We start from the raw sequence: 16,869 nt of genomic DNA on the forward strand, positions 1-16,869 counted from the left end.
AGCCCCGTATGGTCCCCAGCCCCGCCAGGAGTGACCCCTGGGTGCAGCGCCAGGAGTAAGCCCTGGGCCCAGCCAGGTGTGGTCCCCAAACAGAACAAACGGCTCAAGCCACAGAGCCAGGGAGGGCCAGGCACGGGCCTTGCATGCAGGAGACCCGGCTTCCGGCCCGGGCACTGCCAGATAAAACCCAGAGGTTACGTTAACAACGAAACATACCCATGGGGTCTATAAATTTGACCGACCATATCAAAAAGGAAGTCTTGTGAAGCGTTGGGAAATGTCATGTTTTTTCAACCAATCTTGAATATGCTGTGAGAGATCTCCTATGTCACCCAACAACTCTACTTTCAGGTTCTTCCTAGGTGCATATTAAAAAAGTCATACAAGGGGGGCTGGAGCGATAGCACAGCGGGGAGGGTGTTTGCCTTGCACCCGGCAGACCCGGGTTCGATTCCCAGCATCCCATATGGTTCCCTGAGCACCACCAGGAATAATTCCTGAGTGCAGAGCCAGGAGCCAGGAGTAATCCCTGTGCATTGCCGGGTGTGACCCAAAAAGCAAAAAAAAAAAAAAAAAAAAAAAAAAAGGTCATACAAAAAATACATCTGTCCCCAAATGTATTGCAGTGTTATTTATAATAGCTAAAATATGGGAATAGCAAAGTGCCCACGCATAGATAATTGGATTTAAAAAAAAAGTATGATGTGTTTGTACAATAGAAAACTATTGTTATAAAAGACTTAAGTTTGCCATTTGCAGTAAAATTTGAAAACAGAAAAAAAAACTATGAAACGTAAAAAGATGTGCTATGTGTTTATTGTAGGGACATTTCAGAGTTTTGTGGGGATCTGAGAGCCAACATCTCAGAGTCGAGCCTGGAACAGTTTCCCATTACTTATTTTATTTATTTATTTATTTTTCCCGTCACTTGTGTGTGTTTATTTCCATACACGGAGCGGAAACAATCCCTCAGGATATTGACGCTGCTGCATGCAGATTTTACTGTCTGTAAAATCTGAGGTCCCATATTTGACCTTTGAAACAGGGGTGTGAACTTTCTGTTGAAAGCAAACAAACATGTGGGGAAGAATAGAAATCCATGAGGTTTTTATTTTTAAAAAATGTAATGTTATTTTCATAAAATTATTTACAATGGGCTGGAGCGATAGCACAGCAGTAGGGCATTTGCCTTGCACATGGCCAACCCGGGTTCGATTCCTCCATCCCTCTCAGAGAGCCCAGCAAGCTGCTGAGAGTATCTTGTCCTCATGGCAGAGCCTGGTAAGCTACCTGTGGCGTATTTGATATGCCAAAAATAGTAACAACAAGTCTCACAATGGAGACGTTACTGATGCCCGCTTGAACAAATCGATGAGCAACAGGATGACAGTGATACAGTGATATTCACATTAATGAATGCCATTCAATTTTCAACACCAATCCCACCACCATGCCTGCTGTTCTCACCTCCTACTGTTTTCTACCATTTTCTTATTTTTTTTCCTTTTTGGGTCACACCTAGTAATGCACAGGGGTTATTCCTGGCGCTGCACACAGGAATTACCACTGACAGTGCTCAGGAGACCATAGGGGATACTGGGAATCGAACCCTGGTCCGCTGCATGCAAGGCAAACACCCTACCTGCTGTGCTATTGCTCCACCCCCTGTTTTCTACCGTTTGTCTAGACTGTTCCACTTCCCTTTAGTTCACCCCTTTATTCATTTGTTGAAAATGTTCACTATTTTTGTCTTGAGGGCCACACCCGGCGATGCTCAGGGGTCACTCCTAGCACTGCGCACTTCTGGCAGTGCTGGGGGGGCCAAATGGGATGCCAGGGATCGAACCCAGGTTGGCATGGGCAAGGCGGGCGCCCTACCCACTGTCCCATCAGGCCCCTTGTTTGTCCCTTTATATGGCGCTGAGTAGCTATCCAGCATCTCACCAGTTTGGGGGTTGAGTCCGTATCCGGTGGTGCTCACCCAGCCCAGTGCCCGGGGGTCATTTTGGTCGTGCTGGGGAGGGCACCCAGGGCCTCTGCGTGCCAAGCACGTGCTCCCGCCTTGTGAGTGGCTGGCTCTCCCTCTCCTGGTGGCTCCTGTTAGCACACGGGGCACCCCGAGTGTTTTCACGCTCAGGTCGCCGGCCCTTTGAGAAGCTAAATTCACGCGCTCCCCCTGGGACCATGTGAGAGTGTGTGACTTCAGCAGGGGCAGACACACACGAACCCAGACCCTGGGGGCCTCGGGTGGGGGAACATGAGTTGGGGTGCGGGCAGGCGGAAGTCTTGGGCCAGAAGCTGGAAGGGGGGAGGGGGCAGGCATGTGGCTAGAAACAGCTCTGGGGGACCCCTGCACCCCGTGTCCGGGTGTGTGTGTTGCGGGGGGGGTCTTGTCCTCTCACAGAACTTCCTCTCGAGGTCGGGAGGGCTTTGCCCATCGCTCTCCTTCTCCCGGACTTGCCCCCCACACAGGGGCGCCCCGAGCTTCCTGTCTGCGACTCACTTGCTTCTTTCCGCAGCCCTCGAGGGAGTCGCGGGCTCAGAGGAGTCCAAGGGGCACGGCCGAGTGTCTGAGAAGCCCACCGGCAGCGGGGTGAGGAGCCCACCCGCCTCGCCTGCCCCTGAGACGCCCCCGGCCTTCCTCCTCGCCAGGACCAGCCGAGAGTAAGTAGGACATACGGACGGTCGGTCTGTCCGGGCACTGCGGCTCGTCAGGGTCACGTGATTCGGGGCGGGAAAGTGGGTCCCCAGGAAAGGCAGGTCCTGCCGGCCACACCCTGTGTGTGGGGTTCCATGAGAGGGACTCGGGGGCCCATCTCCAGCCGGTGAGGAATGACCCGGGGCTCCCCTGTCCCCTCCTGCTCTCACCCGCTCTGTGTCACTGTGTTTCTCAAGGCCCCTCTGTGAGTTCCCCAGCTCCTTGCTCCTCCGCCCGAGGCCATCAGCTCCTCTGGGGGCCTGAGCGCAGCCCCGATCTTCCGATCCCCTCCCTGGGCCTGGCAGGGCTGGGGGTAGTTGGCACCAGCTCCAGCTTGGAAACCACAACAGGCGTCTCCCTGGGGGTTGCCACGGAGACCTTCTGTCCTGGACGCTCAGGGCTCGCCACTCCCTGCCTGCCACTCGCCTGAGAGCTGCAGGGGTGCAGGCACAGAGCAAGAAGAGGGGGCCCCACACCGAGGGAGGGGCCACGGAGAACCTGAGGGCCTGTGTCAGCCGGGAGGACGGACGGCCATGCCCAGCCCAGGCGCCTGGGGCCCGTGGGTAGGGGTTGGGTGCTGGGGAGGGGGAGGGGGGCGCCCCTGCTTCCAGCCCCCGCCCAGAGGCCATCAGGTGCGGGGCTGGCTGGAGGGAATCGCAGGGTTTCTCCCGAATTGTGGCCTGTCGAGGTCAGGCTTTCGGGGCCACCCAGCAGCCTGGCGGACAGTGGCCCACGCCTTCCCGCAGGGACACTCAGCGGAGTGACAGCTGAGAGCTGGGCTCTGTCCTGGGTCCCTTCCCCTCCCCCAGCCCTGGCTCTGTCTGGGGCCCCTTTAGGATGGTCTGTGACTGAGCTGTGAGGTTGGGGGGTGGCAAAGGGGGGCTGTATTCCTTGCCTGCCAGCAGCACAAGGGCTGGGTAGACAGACAGACAGACAGGTTCTACCAGGAGCAGGGGATGGACTGGGCTAACCAAGGTGATGTTAGGGGGAGCCCAGAATGAAAGCCATGGGGGGGGAGGATGGAAAGGATCCAAGCCGGGGTGTTGCTTAGGCTTCCTGCAGCCAGAGAAAGGATGGGAGTAAAGGCAGAATTAAAATTTTAAAGTGGAGGGGCTGGAACGATAGCACAGCGGGTAGGGCGTTTGCCTTGCACGCGGCTGACGGGGTTCTATTTCCAGCATCCCATATGGTCCCCCGAGTACCACCGGGAATAATTCCTGAGTGCAAAGCCAGGCGTAACCCCTGTGCATTGCCAGATGTGACCCAAAGAGCAAAAAAATAAAATAAATAAATTTTAAATTTTAAAGTTTTTTAAGGGAGAGAAGGGGGTGGGAGAGGACAAGACAGGGAGAGAGGGCTAGAGAGAGGGAGATAGGACGGGAGACAGAAAGGGGAGAGAGAGGCGAGAGAGGGAGATAGGAGGAGGGAGAGAGACAGAGATAGAAAGGGAGGGAGAGAGACAGAGAGGAGGAGGGATTGGAGGGGGGAAAGAGAGAGGGAGAGAGGGTGGGAAAGAGAGATGGACAGAGAAGGGGAGAAAGAGGGAGAGACAGACAGACAGAGGGAAGAGACTGGCACTACAGTGTTCCCAGGGCCCTGTGACGGCCATTCGCCGTCCGTCCGCTCTCTCTGCGCATGTGCAAGGACCTGAGCCCAGCGCGTGTGGGCGGGCAGCAGCGGCCGGGGGAGTTCCCGACCCACGGAGTCGCGGGCAGAGCCCCCGTCCCTACGGTCACTGTGCTCGTGTCTTGGTCTCTCCGCGCCCCCAGCCAGGCCATCCGGGAGCTGCAGGAGGAGGTGTCCCGGCTGCGGGTGCGGCTGGAGGGCAGCCTGCACCGCTCCCCCCAGGCCAGCCCCGCGCGCCCCCCGTCCACCCACGAGCGCCCCACCAGAGTCCGCGAGCGGCGAGCAGACTCCTCGGCCACCTGGGGCGCCCACTCCGGCAGGTAGGATACCCCCGCCCCCTCGGCCCCGCGCCCAGCCTGCTCACTGCACATCCACCATCCCGCACCCAGCCACTCACCCACTGGGACTTGGATCCATCGGGGAGTACTCAAGGCTCGGTGCTCACAGGAACAAAGGGCGATGCAGTGAACGACCCTGGACCCACCGCAGGGCCAGAACATCTCCAAGGCCCTGGCCTCCCACCCACGCGCTCATTCACTCATTAATGAACTTGCGCATTCACTCATGGACCCACTTACTCATTTATTTGCCCACTCACAAAAAAACCTGTAACCTTTTCCTTTCTTTTTTTCTTTCTTTTTTTTTTTTTTGTTTTTGGGTCACACCCGGCGATGCACAGGAGTTATTCCTGGCTCATGCACTCAGGAATTACTCCTGGCGGTGCTCGGGGGACCATATGGGATGCTGGGAATCGAACCTGTGTTGACCGAATGTAAAGCAAACGCCCTACCCACTGTGCTATCGCTCCAGCCCCAACCTTTTCCTTTCTTTGAAAAAAAAAAATCAACACATTGGGGCTGGAGCGATAGCATGGCGGGTAGGGCATTTGCTTTACACGTGGCTGACCCGGGTTCGATTTCTGGTCCCCCAAGCACCACCAGGAGTAATTCTTGAGGGCATGAGCCAGGAGGAACCCCTGAGTATTGCTGGGTGTGACCCCCCCCCGAAAAAAAAATAACAACCTACTTTTCCTTTCCTTTCTCTTTTTTTTTTTTTCTTTTTGGGTCACACCCAGCGATGCTCAGGAGTTACTCCTGGCTCTGCACTCAGGAATCACTCCTGGCAATGCTTGGGGGACCATATGGGATGCCGGGGATCGAACCCGGGTCAGCCGTGTGCAAGGCAAATGCCCTACCCGCTGTGCTATCGCTCCGGCCCCCTCCCTTCCTTTCTCTTTGGTGATTGTCTCGGTGGTGAGAACCCCAGAGGTCACGTGCCTTTTGGCGGCCCCAGGGAAGCCCACACTGCAGAGTCGCCGACCATGGTGTATGGGGCATGTGGGTGGGAGCCGGGGATCAGACTCTCGACCTCCTGTTGGCAGGACGGGTGCCGGCCCTGCCTGCCCTGAGCTCTCTTTGGATGCTCTTCCCCACAGCCCTGGGTGTTGGGGGCCAGATCTCCTGAGTCCTCCCAGCCAGGCTCTCGCGACTGGCGAGGAAACAGGAGAGACCCCGGGCCTCTGTGGTTCTTCCTGCCGTGTGCCCCTCTCTGTTCATCGCTTCTCTCCTGCTGGGTTTGCTAGCTGGTCGTCTTCCAAAGGCAAATGCTGCATGCGGTCAACACACACACACACTCTCTCTCTCTCCCTTCCGCTAGCAAATCCACGGAGAGGTTGTCTGGGGAGCCCGGAGGTGCAGAGCGAGCTGTCCCCACAGGACGGCGGCCAGCCAGGTCCTCCTCGGTGCCGCGGGAGATGCCCCGACAGCCCCTTAGTAAGTGACCGCTGGCCAGGATGGCAGAGTCTGTTGGGGGCTCAGGGGGCTGGTGCCCAGGGCTCAGGGCTCAGACAGACCAGCGCGGTGGAGGGCACGCGTGGAGCAGGTGTCTCGGGGGCTCTGAAACACACGTGCTCACCGGGACAGCCTTTTCTTCCCCGTCTCGGCACGTGGTAGGTGGGGCTCCCGTGACCCCCGTTCTGCAGAGACGGACGCAAAGCTGCAGGCACAGGGGCTTGCTGGAAGAGGCAGCGCTGCGGAGTCTCAGGCAGGGCCCAAGCCCCGCTCCCCGCCTTCCTCGAGGTCAGGTCCCAGGCCTGCTCTGTGCTTGATGATTCCATTCGGAGCTGTTTCATGGGACCTTGAATAGGGCAATGAGCACAGTGCCCCCTGCTGGGCAAGTCGGGGCATGACATGGCCTGCCCGCGTCCAGCCCTCCCCCGCCTCCCCTCTCATTCTGGCCTTTTCCCTTTTCTGGTCTAAGAGTCAGACTGAGGATTCTAAGCCGAATGTTGGAACTTGGGATACTCCCCCTTTGACCAGCCGGACACTGGCCTCCATCCTCTGCTCTTTCTGTCCTCCCCAGATTCCGAATCTGAGCCGAGCTTCCTACACCTGTCCCCCAAGAAGAGCGAAAGTCCCGGCAAGGACCGTGGGCCTGCAGCTCCCGACGCAGCGAGAGCAGCAGGCAGCACCAGGCGGCCAGACAGGGTCACCTTCCGGGGCCAGTACACAGGTGGGCCCCCTCCCAGGGTGCAGGCCTGAGTCTGGAGGCCACGGAGCGCGGGGGGTTGCCTGGATGTGTGCTCTGTGATCCGGCAAGCGTCGGGGGGCACTGGCTTCCTGGGCCGAGGTGCGTGTGTGTGCTCATTCATTCATTCCGCAAGTAGGTGTCAGCGCCCCCTCTCTCCAGGCCGGGGTGGTCTGGGAACCCCTAAGGTGCCTCTGGTCAGTCATCAAGGAGCTGGACGCCAGGGCCAGTCACTCATTGTCCTGTTCGGACAGGAGGACTGCTGGGTCGCTCTCCTGGGGCCCCCACAGGGACGTGACTCCTCTCTCCAGGCCTCTGCCCGCCCTGAGCACACAGCAGCGAGAAGCAGCTAATGGGAGCGTTCAAGTGTCCAGATGGGACAGCAGCGCCTGGTGCTCAGCCGCAGCTCCCAGAGGGAGAGTGGGCCGGCTCAGCTCCGACTCATCGCCCCGTCCCCGGGACCAGGCAGGGGTGCGGGGTGGCTGCCCTGAGGGGGAGACCGAGCAGTGGCCGAGCAAGGGAGGGAGAAGCAATGAGTCCGGGGTCCCGGATTTCAAGCGGGGGCCATGCGTGATGAGGCAGAGGCGGGGGACATCCCTCTGGCCACGTTCTCCAGGTCTTACCGGAGACTCAGGATGGGCACGGCAGGGGAGGCGGGCGGGGGAGGCCCCAGAGTGTGTCCGTGGGCCTGACGCCCTCTGAGAACCTGGCGTCTGCTGGGCGCCGGGCAGGGCGCCATGGGGGCCCTGCCTTGGGCTCCGCTCAGGGACCCTTCCCCCAAGGGACCACTGAGGCTGGGAGTTTACAGCCTCCAGGACACGAGAGCCGCTCCCGGCCACGGCCCCCGTCTGGCCTGTGTCTTCCTTTCTGCCTTTGCTGTTTCTGCGCCTCACCCAGCCATGCGCAGGGCCTACTCCCGGCTCCACTGCACTTAGGAGTCACCCCGGGCAGTGCTCAGGGGACCGTATGGGATGCCGGGGATGGAACCCAGGTTGGCCCCACGGAAGGCAAATGCACCAGCCCGCTGTCCTATGTCTGCAGCCCCGGTGGCTCATGTCTTTCTTCCTGGCCTGCTTCACATCCTACCCGAGCTAGGCTTGTCCATCGCTTGTCTGCCAAGAAGGAGGCAGGTGGTACCACCTGGGTCAGAGAGACGAGCCAGGGGTCTGGAGAGAGCTTTCAGTTGACAGGCACGTCCTGTGGTCTTTATACTTCGGCGCCTTTCTGGAAGGGCCACACTTGCAATGGAGCTACTCCTGGCCCAGTGCTCAGGGGACCATGAAGTGCCAGGGGTAGAGCTCAGGCCCCCCGCGAGCAGGGCATGTGCTCTGCCTATTGAGCTGCCACCCAGCCCCTGGGTGTGCATCTGCTCTTACGTCAGTACTGGCTTGTGGTTGTGCATGCCTGACAGGGAGTGTGTGTGCGTATGTGTGTGAGCATGTGTGTGTATGTGTGTGATCATGTGTGTGAGAGAGCATATATGTGTGAGCATGTGTGTTAGTGTGTTTGAGCATAAGTGTGAGTATGTGTGTGAACACTGAGCACGTGTGTGAGAGTATGCATGTGTGAGCACATACGGGTGAGCTGTGTGTACGTGAGTGTATGTGTGAGCATGTGTGTAGGTGTGTGAGCATATATGTGAGCATGTGTGAGCATGTGTTAGTGTGTGAGCACATGTGTGAGCATTTGTGTGAGCACATGTGTGAGCATGTATGAGCATGTGTGTATGAGAGTGTATGTGTGAGCATGTGTGCGTGAGCATGTGGGTTATGTGTGTAAGCATGTTTGTGAGCACGTGTATTTGAGTGGGTGTGTGAGCATGTGTGTATACATGAGTGTATGAGCATTTGTACATGAGGATGTGTGTGAGCATGTGTGTGTGAGCGTGTATGTGAGCGTGTGTGTATGTATGTGAGCATGTTATGTGAGTGTGTCTGAGCATGTGTACATGAGTGTGAACATGTATACATGAGTGTGTGAGCATATTTGTGAGCATGTTGTGTGTGAACATGTGTGTATATGTGTGTATGTGTGTATGAGCGTGTGAGCGTGTGTGAGTGTGTGAAGGAGGAGAGTGATAATGGAATCTCTGAGGCAGGGGAGCGAGAGCCCCACACCCCTCCCGCCTTCCTCCGTGCAGAGGACTCACGCCCACCTCTGCCTCCCCAGGTCAGCAGTACCGTGTCCTGACCCCCACGGCTGCCCCGCGAGGCAGTGCCATGGAGTCCTGTGCTCACTGCCAGCTCACGGGGCCCCAGGTCGCAGGTGAGAGTGGGGCCTGCAGGGGTGGGGAGCGGGGAGGGTGCTGCTGCTTCTCGGGGGGCTGGAGGCTGGGGGCCCTGAGGTGCAGAGGGGAGGAGGGGCCCCAGGGTCCCTGCCCACACCAGGCACTCCAGCTGCTGCGCCCGACTGCCTCTCCCGACCCTGACGTGGACAGGTGCCCCTCACCCTCCTCCCCGAGCCCCCCGCCGAGCCCCATCCCGAGATCCTGCAGGCTCGAGTCCTGGTACTGCTCCTGCCATGCTGTGTGGCATCAGCCAAGCTCCCCAACGACTCTGAGCTGCCCGCGGTCGCCTCCCTACGGAGGGCAGGGGCTGGTCTGCGAAACCCTTCCCAGCGGTGCTGAACTCACTGATGAGCCCCACGGGCACACACGGCCTGGGAAGTTGGTCCTGTCCATCTTAGTTTTTGTTTGTTCGGGACTCACCCGGCTGTGCTCAGGGCGTGCTCATGGCTCTGTGCTCAGGGCGTGCTTGTGGCTCTGTGCTCAGGGTTGCTCGTGGCTCTGTGCTCGGCTCACTCCGGGTGGTGCTCAGGCTGAGCCTGGCCTGGCTGGGGCAAGGCCAGCGCCCTGACGCTGTAGCTGTCGTCGCAGCCTGCCCTGCTGAGTACAGGGAGAGGAGAGAGGAGCTGCCAGAGTGGGTGCAGAGGCACGCACCCCTGCAGGGCCTGGATTGCCACAGGCCTTTGGCACATTCCCCACTGGCTTCGTCATTCCCTTCCCCACTCATTCATTCACTCACTCTCTCACTCACTCATTCATTCAGCTGCAGTGCGCTGAGTAGGGCTGGGCTGGGAGCAGTGGGGGTGGGGAGGGGTGCAGTGGGGGAGGGCTGAGTGGGAGTCGGGGCCCTGCCTGGACATGGCCGTCGGGATTTGCTGAGGAAGTGCCTCCCTCCTGCCCATTGAGCCTCCACTGACCCCTCGGTGCCGGGCGTGGGGGGTGCAGAGGGGGGCGCCGGGGGCCCTGCCATGGGGGAAGGGGCCCGTCTCCCTGCAGAGTCACCGCTGGACCGCGGAGCCACCCTGGGCCCTGGGCCGAGTCCTCCCTCCACGCAGCCCCCGCCCCTGGTCTGGACAAACTTCTCCCTCCTCTTGCAGGCATGGCCGTGGCCGGGGACCCAGGGGGCCCAGCTCCCCCGGACGCCCCGCAGTGCCCTCTGTGTGGTCGGGCCGGGGGCCCCTCGGAGGCAGCCAGCTCTGACTCCGCCCCCTCCGGTAGGACCCGAGGGTGCTTCCCTCCCCCTGGCGGATGGGTACCGGGCGGGATCTGACTTCGGGTGCCCCCCGGGAGCACTGTCCTGCTCTCTGCCGCCCGCTCACACGTCTGCTGTCCTCCCCCAGGGCCAGAGAAGGCCGCCAGCAGGAGAAACCCACCTGCTGCGCACAGCCCCCAGCAGAGGGCTCAGCGGGCAGCGTCGCCGCCCCGGCCGCCCCCCGGACTGTGGTACCTGGCGGCCCCCAGCTTCGCCTACGTGTCCTCAGTCCCCGTCCTGCCTTACCCGCCCGCTGCCGTGTAAGAGCTGCCCCTCCGCTCCGCCCACGCTGGGAGCTCAGGGCCCGGGCCACGGGCCCCTGGGTTTATGGGGGGACACGTGTGTATGTGTGGGGGTGGGGGTGAGCGTCTGTGTGTCGGTGTATGTGTGGGGATCTGTGTGAGTGTCTGTGAGGGTGTGAGTGTGTGTTTGTATGTGTATAAGTGTGTGAATATATGTGTATGTGCGCCTGTGTGGGAGAACGTATGTGGGTGCATGTGTGTGTGAATGTATGTGTTGGTGTATGTGCGTGTGTGAATGAGTGCGAGTGTGGGTGTATATGCATATGTGTATGAGTGTGTGAATGCATGTGAGTGTGCGAGTGTGTCAGAGTATGTGTTTGTGTGTATTAGTGCGTATGTGTGTGAGTGCATTTGTATATGAGAGTGAGTGTGTTTGTCCAAGAGTGAGTGTGTGTTTCCGTGTGTGTTTGTGTGAATGTGTGTTTGCGTGAGAGTGTTTGAGTGTGTGTTTGTGTGTATGTGTATAAGTGTGTACTGTATGTGTGTGTGCATGTGTGAGAATGTATATGTGGGTGTATCAGCATGTGTATGAGTATGTGAATGTATGTGTTGACGTATGTGTGTGTGTAAATGTGTGTGTTTGGGTATATGTGCATGTGTGTATGAGTGCGTGTGAGAGTGTGTGTGTTAGTGAATGTGTGAGTGCGTTTGTGTGAGAGTGAGTGTATGAGTGTGTTTGTGTGTATGTGAGTGTGTGTGAGTGCGTGTGTGTATGAATGTATGTATTGGTGTATGTGCATGTGTGAATGCGCGTGAGTGTGGATGTATGTGCATATGTATATAAGTGTGTGAGTGCATGTGTGTGAGTGTATTTGTTTTGTGTTAGTGCATGTGTGAGTACTTTTGTGTGAGAGTGAGTGTATGTGTCTTTGTGTAAGAGTGACTGTATGTGAGAGTGTGTGTGTGTGTATGTGATGTGTGTGTGTGTGTGTTTGTGTGAGCGCATGCATGTGTCCTGGCCCAGTGCTGGGTAGAATTCCGGCTTATTTCTGTGGTGAAGAAATGGGGAGACGAGAGAGTAAGAGACAGTGGCCCTGTTGGGGCTGATGTGTTTGGGGTCTCCGGGGGGTCCCTCAGGGTGGTCCTCACTGGCACCCCCTGGCAGGCCCTCGCCCCCACCCGTCCCTTCTCTCCGGCCCCTGGGCTGGGCAGGACTCGGACCCTCCCTCTCTCCTCAGGTACTATTCGGCCCCAGGATCTACCTCAGCCCCCTTGGCCGCAGAGTGGCCCCCGGCAGCCTGGCCCCGGGCGGCCAGGGGCCCCAGAGCGTCCGTGCAGCTGGACCTGGAGGAGCTGGAGGAGCTGAACCGGGCGCTGAGCCGGGCGGCTCGGGCGGCCGAGAGCGTGCGCTCCACCACGCAGCAGATGACGCGCTCCCTGTCGGCCGAGCTGCGCCAGGCCCGCGGCCTGCGGGGTTCCTGCCTCTTCTGAGCCCTCGGGGGCCGGGACCGGGACCGAGGGGCCCCAGGGCCCAGCCTGAGCTGGCAGGAGGCTGAGCCGCTCGGGAAGGGCCCCAGGCCACCTACACGGCCCGAGGACCTGCCGCCAGACGCGGAGGGTCAGGGCGGAGGGAAAGGCGTCCTGCCGGGTCGTGACCCCAGGGAGCCGCTGCTGAAGGAGGACCCTGGGCCCAGCGCCTCCCGGCCGGGGCAGCCCCGTGGGCTCTGCACCCCGGGGTGTGCACCCTGCTCCTCTCGGACTGCGTTTCAGCATCACGGACAGTCTTAGTTTTGAACATGGACTTTGGGGCCCTGGGCCCTTCTCAGGGGGCCAGGTGAGGACAAGGCCAGGCCTGTCGTACCAGCCTGCCCGAGGCCCGCCCTGCCGGGGGGGGTGACCTGGGAAGGATGTGCCCGGACAGCACCTCCTGGGGACGAAGGCGGCCAGTGGGCATCTGTGGGTGTCCCCTTGTCCTGGGGGAGAGACCCGCCCCTCTGGCCTGCGGGGGTGGGGACGCCCCCACAGTGGCCCCTCTCAGTTCCTCGTCCCCAGCCCCCCCCGGCTCTGTCCCAGACTTCCCCAAGGGACAGGCGAGTGGCCAGCGCCCGGCCGGACCCCGAGCTGCCCCCACAGCGCGTACCTCAGCATTTCCTCGACGTGTGCCTCGTGATGTCTGTATATCTGAAGGTCCAGATTCTATTTTCGTTATGAGGGCAAATGAAGGATGGGGACTGATTTTCAATAAAAGTGGGTCGGAGAGAGACACTCCCCGCGCTGCCCGCCTTTCTGCGTGTCTCCTCCAGATCGGGTTCTACGGCCACGGCAGGGGGCGGAAGGTGGGTGGAAGGTGGGGTGCCATGCCGAGCCTCCTCTCGGGGGGAACTGTTAGAGGGGCCTGCCCAGGCTCTGCCTCCCTCTGCCCCTTCTCCTTCTCCAGCACTGCCCCGCGCCTGTCTCAGAACCGCTGGGGATGTGCAGAAGTGGGAGCTTGGGCTCCTCTGCAGTGCTCACAGCCCACTGAACGCTGCTCACTTGGCACTGCCTGGCCTGCAGCCTTGTGTTCTCGGGGGCGGCGGGGCTGAGATCCACTCCCAGGGATACTGAGGCCACACAGACCAGAGGGCTGATGCTCAGGGTCAGTGCCCAGGCCTGGTGCCTGCAAGGTGGGTGCTCAGGCCCCGAACCCTGGGGTCCCGCCTTACTGATGAGAGTGAGGGTCCCGCGGGCGGTGGGTCCTGCTCTCTGCTAGGAGTCTGTATTCTTTGTTATCCTTTGCGGGGAGGAGAGTTGGACCACGCCCCACTGGTGCTCAGGGGTTCCTCCTGGCCCTGTGCTCGGGGATCACTCCTGGTGGGGCTCAGGAGACCGTGTGGGATGCGGGGATGGAAGCTGTGCCGGCCACCTGCAGAGCAAGCGCCTTCCCACTGCCGGCACTGCAGTCCCCTCCGCGATGTTTCTCCTCCTGGACTCCTGCCTCTGCTGGCCTTGATCTTCGCTTCAGAAACACACACACATATGCACACACACACGCACATATGGATGCATGCACACATGCATGCAAATACACATGCACACACGGATGCACACACAAATGCACACACATCCACATGCATGCACACATGCACACACGGATGCATGCACGCATGTGCGTACACACACATGCACGCACACATGCACGCACATACATATACACACAATGCACGCATGCATGCATGCATGCACATACACACACACACACACACCACCTTTCCCAGCTCCTCCCCTCAGAGCCACTCCTCTGCTTTCTCCTCCTTAAGCCCATCCTCCTCAGCACCCCGGGGAATGCGTCATGGGGCCAGAGTGACAGTCCAGTGGCCACAGGGTGCTTGCTTGCACGAGGTGACCTAGGTTCGATCCCCAGCACCCCATAAGTCCCGAGCCCTCCGGAAATGATGCCTGAGTTCGGAGCCCAGAATAAACTCTGAGCACTGCCAGAGGAGTAGCTCCAAATATAAAGGAAAAAAAGGGAGACATGGAGTGCCACGTGCAGCCTGAGGGAGACCATTTCTAGGGTGGAGGGAGCCGCGGGCCCAGCCCCTTCTTGGGCAAGAGGCCTTTCCATGGATGGACACGTTCTGCGGGTGTCAAGAGAAGAAGGGGGACCCCAAGGGGCAGCTCCAGCCTCGGCCCCTGGGCACAGAGAGATCCCAGCTCTGGGCAGCGCTGATGCCCCGGGAGAGGGGCGGGGGGTGATGGGGGCCTCAGGGCGGTCGGAAGAGGCCTTGGGATGGCCCCAGGGGCTGGTCATGGGAACCGTCTGACTGTCCTGGAGGTGAGGGTCCCTCGCCCATTTGGCCTCTGTGGGGCATCAGGACACTTCACAGAGAGACGGTGCCCGGGGCTGAGGCCCGAGTGCTCCCTGGCTTCTCCCGCCACCCCCGGCCCTGGCAGATGCCACGATGCTCACAGCACCCACCCCAGACCCCTCCTCATCGCCCTGCACGTGGGGGGGCCTGAGCTCTACCCCTAGCACTTCATGGTCCCCTGAGGACTGGGCCAGGAGTAGCTCCATTGCAAGTGTGGCCCCTTCCAAAAAAGCGCCAATGTATAAAGACCACAGGATGTGCCTGTCCACTGAAAGCTCTCTCCAGACCCCTGGCTCATCTCTCTGACCCAGGTGGTACCACCTGCCTCCTTCTTGGCAGACAGAAGCGATGGACAAGCCTAGCTCGGGTAGGATGTGAAGCAGGCCAGGAAGAAAGACATGAGCCACAGGGGCTGCAGACATAGGACAGCGGGCTGGTGCATTTGCCTTCCGGGGGGCCAACCTGGGTTCCATCCCCGGCATCCCATACGGTCCCCTGAGCACTGCCCGGGGTGACTCCTAAGTGCAGTGGAGCCGGGAGTAGGCCCTGCGCATGGCTGGGTGAGGCGCAGAAACAGCAAAGGCAGAAAGGAAGACACAGGCCAGACGGGGGCCGTGGCCGGGAGCGGCTCTCGTGTCCTGGAGGCTGTAAACCCCCAGCCTCAGTGGCCCCTTGGGGGGAGGGTCCCTGAGCGGAGCCCAAGGCAGGGCCCCCATGGCGCCCTGCCCGGCGCCCAGCAGACGCCAGGTGCTCAGAGGGCGTCAGGCCCACGGACACACTCTGGGGCCTCCCCCCGCCCGCCTCCCCCGCCGTGCCCATCCTGAGTCTCCGGTAAGACCTGGAGAACGTGGCCGGAGGGATGTCCCCGCCTCTGCCTCATCACGCAGGGCCCCCGCTTGAAATCCGGGACCCCGGACTCATTGCTTCTCCCTTCCTTGCTCGGCCACTGCTCGGTCTCCCCCTCAGGGCAGCCACCCCGCACCCCTGCCTGGTGTTGCTGGGTGGCCCCGAAAGGCTGACCTCGACAGGCCACAACAATTCGGGAGAAACCTGCGATTCCCTCCAGCCAGCCCCGCACCTGATGGCCTCTGGGCGGGGGCTGGAAGCAGGGGCACCCCCCTCCCCCTCCCCAGCACCCAACCCCTACCCACGGGCCCCAGGCGCCTGGGCTGGGCATGGCCGTCCGTCCTCCCGGCTGACACAGGTCCTCAGGTTCTCCTTGGCCCCTCTCTCGGTGTGGGGCCCCCTCTTCTTGCTCCATGCCTGCACCCCTGTGGATCTCAGGAGAGTGCTCTCAGGTGAGTGCAGGTGGGGGCTGGCAAAGCCCCAGAGGCGGGCAGGGAGTGGGGAGCCCTGAGTGGCCAGGACAGAAGGTCTCCGTGGCAACCCCCAGGGAGACGCCTGTGGGGGTTTCCAAGCTGGGTCTGGTGCCAACTACCCCCAGCACAGCCGGGTCCAGGCGGAGGATCTGAGGATCTTCTCGATCCTCGAGGGGCGTGTGCCAGGCCCTTGGGGGGCCCAGTCGGGCTCAGGGCTGCTCCTGTCCTGGCGGCATTTCACACCCTCCCTGCAGACTATCTCTGAGCCAGCTTCCAGCTGGGGGCGGGGGGCAGCTGGACATCAGGGTCATCCTAGACCCTACCCCTTCGGGGGGGCTGTCTGAGGGGCTTGAGTCAGACCACGGGGTGAGAGTCGGAGGCTGGGCATGACAGTGCTGGGGGCCTCCTGATTGGCAGCTGGCAGAGTTAGGGGAAGCAGGGCGATCCCCAACAACGGTCAGGGTGGGGCACAGGAGACCAGGGAAGCCACTCAGGGCCCCACGGAGCTCAGTATGTCCCAGTCTTTCGAGGTGCCCCTTGGCTGCATCCAGGTGAGCTTGCAGGCACCAGGGACTTCCCCTGACAGGTGCCCGGGCTCTCTCACCTCTATACGTCTGTGCACGCACGCACGTACGCACACACGCACACATGCACACACACACACACACACAATTCCCTCCACTGAGGACACTCTTCCATCGTTCCTGAGGTCGAAGGAGATGCCACTTCCTGCAGGAAGGCTTCCAGGAAGCCTCTGGCTGGCTGGCTAGCTAGCTGCGCTCTCTCAGCTCTTGGACCCTCACTGTCCTGTCACTCTGGGGAATGACTCCCCCTGCTTCACCCCTCCCACCAGAGGAGACCCCTCCGAGGGCACGGACGGTGTCTCATCCACTGCCATGTCCCATGGCCTGGCGGGCCGGGAGCCTCTTCTCGCCCTGGAGGTGATGCTCGAGTTTACTGCTCGGCTACCCGGCCGGCAGCTGACCCCACTGCACCCCAGCCCAAGACCTCAGAGCGGGAACTCCCGCCCAGTTCTCGGGCCCGCCTTTAGCAGAGACCCGAGCTCCATGGCCGCCC

At 60.6% G+C, this 16,869-nt stretch overlaps 1 protein-coding gene across 3 annotated transcripts in view; it reads left to right on the forward strand.

The window, feature by feature from the left end:
- Nucleotides 1-12,890, forward strand: part of AKNA (AT-hook transcription factor) — a 54,330-nt gene extending 41,440 nt beyond the window's left edge. For all 3 annotated transcript variants that reach the window (XM_055119568.1, XM_055119561.1, XM_055119553.1), the window contains exons 15-22: nt 2,520-2,664; nt 4,468-4,644; nt 5,981-6,096; nt 6,686-6,835; nt 9,020-9,115; nt 10,232-10,348; nt 10,475-10,646; nt 11,867-12,890. In XM_055119568.1, the coding sequence (XP_054975543.1) occupies nt 2,520-2,664; nt 4,468-4,644; nt 5,981-6,096; nt 6,686-6,835; nt 9,020-9,115; nt 10,232-10,348; nt 10,475-10,646; nt 11,867-12,119 (1,226 nt within the window). In that variant the 3' untranslated portion in view covers nt 12,120-12,890. The remainder of the gene's footprint in view (nt 1-2,519; nt 2,665-4,467; nt 4,645-5,980; nt 6,097-6,685; nt 6,836-9,019; nt 9,116-10,231; nt 10,349-10,474; nt 10,647-11,866) is intronic.
- The last annotated feature ends 3,979 nt before the right edge of the window (nt 12,891-16,869 follow it).

This window comes from Sorex araneus, chromosome 1 (assembly GCF_027595985.1).
Source record: "Sorex araneus isolate mSorAra2 chromosome 1, mSorAra2.pri, whole genome shotgun sequence".
In the NCBI taxonomy this organism is placed as follows: domain Eukaryota; kingdom Metazoa; phylum Chordata; class Mammalia; order Eulipotyphla; family Soricidae; genus Sorex; species Sorex araneus.